The 10,863-nt window shown below is 48.6% G+C and overlaps 1 protein-coding gene across 8 annotated transcripts in view; it reads right to left on the bottom strand.

The window, feature by feature from the left end:
- Positions 1-6,388: 6,388 nt before the first annotated feature.
- Positions 6,389-10,863, bottom strand: part of MTM1 (myotubularin 1) — a 106,539-nt gene continuing 102,064 nt past the window's right edge. For all 8 annotated transcript variants that reach the window (XM_059156455.1, XM_059156456.1, XM_059156457.1 and 5 more), the window contains one exon: positions 6,389-8,111. In XM_059156455.1, the coding sequence (XP_059012438.1) occupies positions 7,944-8,111 (168 nt within the window). In that variant the 3' untranslated portion in view covers positions 6,389-7,943. The remainder of the gene's footprint in view (positions 8,112-10,863) is intronic.

Raw genomic sequence — 10,863 nt, 5'->3', positions numbered from 1 at the left:
CCAGGGTCAGTCACAAGGCGGAGGAGGGGGGCTGTGGGTAAGAGCCCTCATAGTGGTGTTCTTCTTTCCCACACACACCCCACAGGACTGCATTCTGCCTGGCAGATCCTGTACCAGGCACGGCTCCTCCAGGTGCAGAGGCCGGTAGTTGAAGTCCCAAGGTATTCCGAAGGAACCTGGCTCCCTAGTCAGTGGCTTCTGTTTAAGGATGCTATTTGACCAAAATGCAGGTATTGCCTAAGATGCTCGTTGTGAAACGTTCGCTGAACTAGCGGCACAAAACGACCTGGGATGCCTTTTAAAAAAGTAAGTAGACTTTGGTTGTTGTTGTTTTCTTTTGAGCAGCTTTGGGTAACAAAGAAAATCGAGTGGAGGGAGGGAGTAAAAATACTCCGGATTATGTTCCACTGATGGGCACATGTGACTATACATTAGTCAAAGCCCATAGAACATCCAACACAGAGGGGAAACCGTAATATGAACGGTGTTAGTTAATGATAACATGGCAGTAGGAGCTCATCAGGGGGTTCGCCGTGAGGCATGCCCAGGAGCGCTCTGTGCCTCCCCCACAATTTTCCTGTAAATCTGATATCACATATCATCAGATATGTTTTTTTGCAAATATTTTCTCCCGCTCTGTGCCTTGTCTTCTTGTTCTTTTAACAGTGTGTTTCACAGAGCAGATGTTTTTCATTCGAATGTGGTCCAGCAGGTCAATTGTTTTCGTTCATGGGCGGTGCCCTTGGCGTTGTAGCTAAACACTCATTGCCAAACTCCAGGTCACTTCGATTTTATTACTTTAACGATAATGTGCATAGTAAATTTATAACCTGCACCCAGGGATGTGCTGGTAAAGGTTTCATTATCAGCTCTCTGAAATTAAAGAAAAAAACAAAAAAAAACCCACCCTGATTTGTAGCACTTGCTGGTTTCTGTGGAATAAATCCTTCCACCCCCGGCCAGTTGCGAGCCACTATCTCAGGTCACCGAATACTGAAGAGCTGAAGAGAGGGGCTCACCACTGGCTCTCATGGGCCTGTCCAAGTCCTCTCCTGCTGTCTGTCCTTGTTGTTTTCGCTCAGGGCTCTCTATCTTTGCCACTTTTTACTGCGAACTGTTCCTGTTCCCTGGAAAATGATTTGTGAGCATTCCTGGAAGCCCTGGAGGAAGCCGTGTTCTTCTAGAGCGTTGCATTTGCTTCTGCCAAGCACCTGGGGGCGCCATAAGACCAGCGCCGGAGACTTGTGACTGTCCTTGGCCAAGTAAAACCTACCGCAGACCACAGAGCCTGCTTCCGGGGGACATTTTCATCTTCCTCCTCCTGTGCTCTGGGCCATTTTGAATTTGCTGACAGTCCTCTGATACTGCAGGTGTTGCTTAAGAAAATGGAATTAAGCAGGCACGGTCCTCCCCCTCTCCCCAGATGCCATATCCTCTTTGTATTCTTGGGACTGCTGCCGTAACAAATCGCCACGCGTTAATCGGCTAAGGGACGTACATTTATTCTCGTGTAGTTCTGTAGGGGAGAAGCCTAACCAGGTCTCACTGGACAAAAGCCAGCATGTCGGTACAGTTGCGTCCCTCCCGGAGGCTCTGGGGGAATAGGCCTTTCCTCACCTTTTCCAGCCTCGGGAGGTCGCCACATTCCTTGGCTGGCAGCCCCTTCTTCCATCTTCAAAGCCAGCAATGGCAAGGTGAGCCCTCTCCCAATTTTAAGGGTGCTTGTGGACCCACATTCATAATCCAGGATGATGTTCCCAACTCAAGGCCATCTAATTAGACCCCTGAATTCTAGCTGCAGCCTTAATTTCTCTTTTCTGTGGTGCCTCACATATTCCGAGGTTCCGGAGATTAGGATGTGAACATCTCCGGGGAGCCATGACCCTGCTGTTCAAGGCAAATCCCTCTCTGCCTCTATTTTGGGGCTCATGCCTACTCGGGGGTCTCCTTCTCTCGTGAATCTCTCGCTCTCCACCAACTCCTTCCTCCCCATAGATGATACAGTTAAGTCTCTTCCTTCAAAAAACTCATTCTCGGGGTGCCTGGGTGGCTCAGTCAGTTAAGCCTCTGCCTTCAGCTCAGGTCATGATCCTGGGGTCCTGGGATCTAGCCCCACGTCAGGTTCCCTGCTCAGCGGGAAGCCTACTGCTCCCTCTCCCTCTGCCGCTCCCCCTGCTTGTGCTCTCTCAAATAAGTAAAATCTTAAAAAAGAAAAAGAGCACATTCTCCTGGTCCACTCTCCCAATAGCTATGATCCAATCTCTCTTCTTTCTTTATACTCAGCTCCCCAGAAAGAGCAGCGTGGCCCTGTCTACCCCTCCTTCCTTCACTGATTCACACAATCACGTAAATATTTGTTGTGCACCAACCACATGCCAGGAGCCCTGTTGGGGGCAATTTTGTCTGTAAATCTGCGTTTCTGTCTACAGTGAACTCAGCATGTCCCAAACAGGCCTCAGCACTGCCCCCGCCTACCCCTCCACTCTGATCTCTCTACTCGTCCACACTCCAGGCCCAGTGCTCTATGTCTGGTCAACGGAAGAGCCTCAAGCTGGCCTGTCCTGTCTTGCCGCCCTACAGCCTACCCTGCCCCGGCTGCCACCGCGGCTCACATTTGATCACCGCCCTCCCCCACCCCAGTAGACTCCTTCAGCAGCTCCTACGGCACAGAGAAGAAAATGCCCGTTCTTTACCAGGGCCTGGAGGGAGTTCCCTGCCCAGCTCCTGCCTAACATTTGGTCATCTTCCCCCAGTCCCGTGCACCTTACGATCCAGGAACACCAACTTTCTTTGGGTTCTGTACCTACTGCGTCATGTTTAAAGGACCAGATGCTTCTATTTGTACAGTTTCCGTCTATGGTGATGATTTCTTTGCTTCTCTTTGTTGTTTTACCATGTACACACACCAAAACAACAGTTTTGTTTGGTTTTAAACTTGTACGAATGGAGTGATACTGTATATATGCTTCTGTATCTGGCTTCTTTCAACCAACAAGCTCATGGAAGTCATCCGTGTCACATGTAGCTGTAGTTTGGTCATTCGTTGTGTGTGTGGATGACTCCAGACACCACAACTCTTCCGTTCTACTGTAGTTGGGTATTTGAGGTGTTTCAAGTTTTGGGGGAGGCATTAGAGGCAATGCCGCAATGAATATTCTTGTACATGTCTTTTGGTGCATGAAATTCTCATTTCTCAAGGGCATCTATGTGCCTGAGAGCGGAAAAATGTTACCTCCTAAGGTAGGCATTGATTTGACCAGATGATACCAACCGTTCTTCAAAGCAGCATAAGAGAATTCCTATCGGCCCACAACCTTTTCAATGCGTGGGATTGCCAGACTTTTAAAAGTTTTGCCCATGTGGCTGTGGGATACTATCTCACTGTGGTTTGAATATGCATTTCCCCAAAGACAGATGCGACCGAGCTCCTACCTAGGCTTCCTACCTTTCCAAGACTCAGTTCTTTTTTTTTTTTTTTTTTTTTAATTTATTTGTCAGAGAGAGAGCGAGCAAGAGCGAGCACAGGCAGACAGAGTGGCAGGCAGAGTCAGAGGGAGAAGCAGGCTCCCCGCGGAGCAAGGAGCCCGAGGCGGGACTCGATCCCAGGACGCTGGGATCATGACCTGAGCTGAAGGCAGCTGCTTAACCAACTGAGCCACCCAGGTGTCCCTCAAGACTCAGTTCTGACTGCGTTCCCAAGAAGCTCCTCCCTGACCTCCCAAAGCCCTCCCTCTGCCTTTGTCTGAGTGGGAGGCACCCTCCCTGCATGGGAATTAGCCGTTAACCCAACAGTCTTCCCTCTAGGCCAGGTGCTCCTCGAAGGAGGCCACTGTTTCACTCATCTCTGTTTCCAAATAAAAATGACAAACAAACAAACACGAAACCTATCCGTTTGATAGTCTGTGGGGATGCCAGATAGTATAGTGTGCAGCACATACGGCCCCAGTAAATAGCGCCCTTTGCTCCGTTTAGGGACCAAGGGAGTTGAAAGCACATGGTCTGGCTTTGGATGATGCCAGGATAGAAAGGAGAGCCAGAACTGGGGGGAGGGAGCCAAAGGCAACTAAAAGGTTGGATTTCCTCTGAGAGGTCACAGAATGGACTGAGCTGGCCCTTACCTAAAGTAACTGCATGGCTGGTGATGGGCGAGCCTAGCGGTGTCTTGACCTCTTGCACCCTGCTTAGACCCGAAGCTGAACAGACTGCAGTGCAGTGGGCATGATGACGCCCCCTCCCCCAAAACATGTCCACATCTTACTCCCCAGAACCTGGCAGTACGGTAGCTTACACAGCACGGGGGTATTAAGGTAGTGGGGGAAATTGAAGTCACCAGTTAGCTGGCCCTGAGATGGGGAGACTGGCCTAGGCTCTCCGGGTGGGCCTGGTATGATGCCAGGGGCCTGTAAATGTCAACGAGGCAGGGAGACGAGTCAGAGTCCAGACATTTGAGATGCTGCTGGCCTAAGAGACAGGGGAATGGGCCACCAATCTGGGGAAGCAAGCAGCCACGAGGGCTTCCAGAAGGAACACAGCCCTGCCGACACCTTGACTTAAAGCCAGTGAGACCAATTTCAGACTTCTGACCTCTAGAACTGTAAGGAGGTAAATACCTTGTAAGATAATCACCTCTAAATGTGTGCTGATTTCTTGTAGCAGAAACAGGAAGCTAATACGGGAGGCAAATGTTGTTTTGTGCCATAAATCTTGTATGTGCACGAGTGATTAAAATGCATTTTCTAGGAAGGGCTGTTTGAACTGGAAGGAACCTTCGAGAACGTGAAGCCCATACCCTAGCTGAACAGATGGACACCGAGGCCTCCAGATCCATCACTTCTGAAAGCTGGGAAGGCCTCAGACCTTCCAACTGCCCCAGCAACAGTTCCAGAGCTCAGGCAGGAGCCCAGGTCTCCGCGCATCCCGGCTAAGAAAGTTTGTGGGATCAGGGCCCCTGACACGAGGTGAACAACTTTTTTTTGTGATTTCTGTGGAATGCACTGGGAAATACATTCACTTTCAGAAGCACATAAGTATTACCAGCTATAAATGAGTAAGTCATGTTGTCCAGAGCTACTGGAAAATAAACCATTAGGACTAACAGTCATGGGCAAATGTGTAGCTACCCTACCTAGGCGGTTAAACACATTATCGTCTTCGCAAATAAGGACTAACCTGTGTCTGAATCTAAGCCTCCTGAGGAAACGAGCATGCTTCGGTTTGCTGAGCTTTCATCTTCCACATACATTTAATACAGAAGACTCTGCTAATCATTCTTTAATGCAGTTGTGCACCCACCAATGGATGTCGGCGGATTAGACTCACTTCCAATGAGTGATTCTGTGAACCTCCAACAATTCGACTGCAATCTATTTCAACCATAGTATTTTCCTGCAGATGTGCTAATCCTCGTTTGTGGGACACACCTTGCATATGTTTCTTATTTGCTCTGGAGGTCCCCTTGCTTCTGCTTCTGGCCGTGTCTTCCAGCCACAGATTTAAGTACTGTGTGACAAAGTCTCCCACTTAAGAACATTCCCTGCTTTTGTCTAATGCCCCAAATGCCACAAGAGTTGTCCAAATGAGCGACCCACAAATCTGCGTTCTGTACACAGGGCTGCAGGTGATGAACTACTTGGAGAGTTCTGAGTATTATTCCTACCAAAAAAGCAGACGGATAAGCTTCACTGTGTTACCTAAGTATATCAGGAAGGGCTAGGACCATAGTTCGGGAAAACTGTCACATTATCAAAAATCTCTATGACTGCAACTTATTTGAAGGGCTTTCCCAGAAGAGAGATGACTCTGTTTCGTTCCAATTGGCAGAGCTATAAGGCTATGCACTGGAAACTCAAGAGACGCGGACTTCAGTGTGACACCTGTGCACATTCGTTTCAATGCTGTGGGACTTTGGGGCAACAACGCTCTGCAAAGAAACTTAATCTTTAAAGAGTCCTATTCAGATTTTAAAAAAAAAGTTAATTTTAGTTTACTGCTTGAACTATTTAGCATTCTTAGAATGCACATAATTTCCAACCAGCTATACTATTTGAAAACAATTTTGAAATCTTAAGCACAAGAGACACCGACTATGGCTTACTTCCATCAAGGTCTCACCATCCCTTAATGGCGGCCGCTGTGTTCTGCATCCGGAGTCTAATGTCTCGCGTCCACATACCCTGGCTCTTTTGCGGAAGCTCTCCGGACTTTAAGACAGCTACGGCTTAAAATTGCCACTGTTAATACAGTCAAATGGACCATACTGCTGCAGTTTGGGGAGAGCCCTGCAAGGCTGCTAGTAAGACCAAGAGCATGTGACGTAGAGGCAGGAGAAGACAAGACACCCATTACCTCCCCCAACAACACACACACGGTTATACTCCCAGAAACAGAGTGCTATTTTAGTTAATACATTTATTACAGCAGGTCTTTAGTCATTATTGTCATGATGATTTTCATGACATTTCACAAAATCCTTTAAGCTATTAGTATTCCTTTTTCTTTTTATGGAGTGACACTTTGTTAATTTATGAACTATTTACAGCGTTTACAAAAAGCAAGAGAATGTCTAATAAAATTTCTTATACATACAAAATTTTATACATGATACTACTGTATTTGAGATGTCTTATTTGGTAGACCAATTAAGCTGTGACATAAAATAATTTACAAAGATATATTTAATCTCTCTTAATTCATTGAAAACAAAACCATATTAGCTATAAATAGTCCTTTACAAATCACTTGAAAACATTAATTGTTTTAACTCTAGCCTTAACTTTTACAAATATACGTAACTAAATGAATTAGTTCAGATATCAAATAGAACTGTATTTGAAACTTCATTTACCACTAGCACTACGACTACAAAACAAAAACAAAAAACAAAAACAAAAACAAAACGAAACTCCCCAAAAACCTGAAAACACAAACTGCCGGGTACATTTCAAGTAAAAATGTGTAGAACCAGTTTAATGCACACTTGGGGGGAGGGGCATCCAACACCACGCACGCTCGACAAATGTACATCTGCAGCTTTAATTTCAAAGGAAGAAGCTCTAGCGACAGCTCATGCATCCTAGATGGCCAGCCCTACGCTTTGGCGGATAAGCTGGTCGGACTAGAGCGATGTTTGCAAAAACATTCACCTAAGCAGCACAGTGCCCCTGACATCTTCCAACAGTGCTAAGGGCTTTTCTACAACCTGAAAATGGGTCAGAATTTCAGGCAAGCTGATAGAAGAACTTAGAAAACAGAACTGGCAAAAAGTTGAAAAAAAAATCAAATCATATTCGACTGGGCCCCATCAGTGTAATATAAAAATATGCTCCTCTTGAAAATTACGGGAAAACACATCAGATTCCAAAATTCCAAAAGAACGAAAAACTCATCTACGCAGCTATTTCTCTTTAAGCCACCACTCACGATGGTATAAAGTTTGGCAATTATTTCAACACCTTGCTTTTGGATGACGCCTCAGAGGATGAGCTCGATTTGGTTTTGGCAACAACATCTCTCACATTTGGGCTCGTTTTACACCAAAGCAACTATGAGAAGCAGCCCAAGGAAAATCCGGTTCACAAACCTATTTTTTTTCACTTCAGTTTAAAATAATGCCGTTCCAATTAGGCTCACAAAATACATATTGTAGACACAGTATTTCGAAAGAGGTCAACTCAATTTCAATTTTCTCTTTCAAAAACTGTCCTTGAAAGGTGTCCGGATTTTCCACTTGGCTAACCATCTTGGTTCCTTTCTTCTGATTGCCCTGTAGACACTAGTTTTCTTGTAATATGTATTCTAGAAGGCACATATTCAAGAGTTTAAGATTATGTTAGTTCAAGTTCTACACGGAGGCAAATGTTTTAATCTACTTTGTACAGAGGCCCCCAAGTGAAAGTCAAGTCTCTCCTTTACTCGGAGCTCTGGCGCAGCCCTGGGGCTCCCTCCTAGAAGTGAGTGTGCACGTGGGGCATCATCTGGGCAGGACCGGACGGCGAGGTCGAGGGGTCGGAGAGCTTGGCGGAGCTGGCGAGCTGCAGCTCTTCGAGCCGCTGTATATATTCATCACGCAAGGCCAAGAGCTCCACGTAGCGCTGCTCCACAGGGTTAGGCTGCTGCAAAGAAGCACAGACGGGCGTTAGAGCTTTTCCCAGGAAACCCCCGGACTGACCTTCAGCGTTGGTCAGAAAGTACAAAGGTCAAAAGTTTGGTCAAAAGTACAAAGGGTGAGACACCCAGCTCTTCGCCACCAAGACATAAGCTCATGTACACATGGCCTTGCATTTGCCTCACCATCTTTTTAAGGTTTATCAACCCAGACACGGCTCCGGTCTCCTACGTGTCCCGGCCCCAAGCCCACTGCTCTTTCGTTTCCGGAGGCCACAACTCTCCTCCAGCAGGCGCATGGCCTTCTTCCCCGTGTAGATTCGTGACACTCTTCCTATACGTGCGTATTGGGAAACGAAATACACCGTTCTGGTCTCTCTTGTCGAGGCCTGCGTTGATGGTGCTCTTCTGTATTCTGTCTGTATTGACTGGCGTCTTGACCCGTGTCTCTGTGCTCGAGCCCAGCTGAGTCCCCGAGTGAATAAGGCACGGCTCATCTCTGCACTCCCGCAGCGACCGAGAGTCGGGGCTCCCGGGCCCGTCAGCCTCAGGGGCGAAGCTCGGGTCTGCCTCTCAGCAGCCAGAGGACTTAACCCAAGAGTCTGCACCTCCCTGCCAGGGAGATGGGAGTGGGACCGGCACAGACCTCACGGGGCTGCTGGTAGAGCGAGGTCAGCCGTCATGGTCGGTGTCGCCGTGCCGCCCCTTTCCTTCACGGGTCAGTGGGGGTCTCGTGGCACTGCAGAGGTTAGACGTCACGCGGGGACAGAATGTGATTCTCCCCAGCATGCCAATTCTTTAAACTCCTGTACTGATACATACATTATGCCGGGAACGCAAACCAATCTTGAACTGGTCAGCTCAGCGAGCCTTTACCAGATGTGCACTAATGCCATCACCCACCCGGGCCAAGATACACGACACGACAGCCCCCAGGAGGCTCTCTCACCAGCATGTTGTGAGTGATCAAACGCAAGCTTCTAGAAAGCTTGAGCAGTCTATGAAGACATTAAGAAAAAGGCCAAAAGGCTACAGAAGTCCCTTCCTTTGGCACCAGTGGCTTCTGGGACCATCCTGCTTTCTACCTGGTAGGCTCTGAACCCCAACAAGGGAGTTGAAGCAGGCCGTGCCCTGGCCTTGGCCCACAGTGTGGAGGACAGCGGGCCGGGTCATGGCCTTCAGGAGGGCACGGGAGCCCCGGGGGTTAATACTATGTCTGAGCTCCCTGGGGCCACCATAGCAAATGAGCACGGCCCGGGGGACAGCGGCAGTGCTTAACGCAACGGGGGCACTGTGCTGCCTCCGGGGGCTCCAGGGGATGCTCCTTCCTCTCCTCTTCCAGCTTCCAGTGGCATCAGGTGTCCTTGGCTTGTGGTCACATCCTTGTCGCCTCCTGTCTTCACAGGGCGTTCTCTCCACAAGTGTCTGTGGCTCAAATCCCCGTCTGTTTTCTCTTATAAGGACCCCTGTCACACGACGTAGGACCTATTCCAAATCCAGAGGGATGGCATCTTCAGATCTTTAACTAAGTAATACCTCTAAAGACCCCTTTCCCAAATAAGGTCACATTCCCAGGTTCAGAGTGGACATGTCTTTTGGGGGTAACACCAGCCCACCCCAGCGTCTGCCAAGGAGTGGTCGACAGAGGCCAGGTAAAAACGCCACGCATTTCCAGTGGCACTGGGGTTTCTTTTTCTTTTCTTTCTTTTCTTAAAGATTTTATTTTTAAGTTACCTCTACATCCAGAGCGGGGCTTGAACTCACAACCCTGAGACCAAGAGTTGCATGCTCTACCGACTGAGCCAGCCAGGGGCCCGCACCGGTGTGTCCATCAGAGCTCTAGTTACAAACGTCCACAGGCTGGAGGAGCTCTCCTCCTTGCTCCTAATCCTATTCTTCCTGTAAGCCCTATTCCTTTACTGGGGCTGCAGAAGGTGAAATTTTTCAGAAAGGCACACGTGGCATTAGAACAGGAATGCTTGGGGGCGCCTGGGTGGCTCAGTCAGTTAAGTGTCTGCCTTTGGCTCAGGTCATGATCTTGGGGTCCTGGGATGGAGCCCCGCATCGCATCGGGCTCCCTGCTCGGCGGGGAGTCTGCTTCTCCCTCTCCCTCTGCTCTCCCTGCATGTGTATTCTCTCTCGTGCTCTCAAATAAATTAAAAAAATTTTTTTTTCAAAAAGAGCAGGAGTGCTTGGTAGAGCACGTTAACACCCAGCAGGTACTGTGCACAACCTGCTACTGTCTTTCGTCCATTTTTCTCTATGTATTCTGCTGCGGGCAGCTGCTGTTCTGGGCACTTGGGACCCCTCAGTGAACGAAGAGGCCCAAATCCCCATTTTTTTTTAAAGATTTTTATTTATTTATTTGACAGACAGATCACAAGTAGGCAGAGAGGCAGGCAGAGAGAGGGGGAAGCAGGCTCCCCGCTGAGCAGGGAGCCTGATGCGGGGCTCCATCCCAGGATCCTGGGATCATGACCCCAGCCGAAGGCGGAGGCTTTAAGCCACCGAGCCATCCAGGTGCCCCCCCAAATCCCCATTTTTATGGCATTTTCCTTCCAGCAGAGGGAGACAGACAAATGAAGAATACCACCAGTCTGAGTGACAGGGGCTGTTCAAGGGCTAGGAACGCTCCGGAAAGGGAGCAGAGCAGGGTTAAGAGGGGCAGGGCTGGTGGGGCGCTGCATCAGGCCGTGGAAACTACTGCAGGGACCTGGACTTTGTTGTCTGGTGAGGTGAGCTGCTCCCGGGACAGTTTTG

The sequence above is a fragment of the Mustela lutreola genome, chromosome X (assembly GCF_030435805.1).
Source record: "Mustela lutreola isolate mMusLut2 chromosome X, mMusLut2.pri, whole genome shotgun sequence".
In the NCBI taxonomy this organism is placed as follows: domain Eukaryota; kingdom Metazoa; phylum Chordata; class Mammalia; order Carnivora; family Mustelidae; genus Mustela; species Mustela lutreola.
Note: the sequence above shows the minus strand (reverse complement) of the source record. Positions and strands in the feature narration are given on the sequence as shown.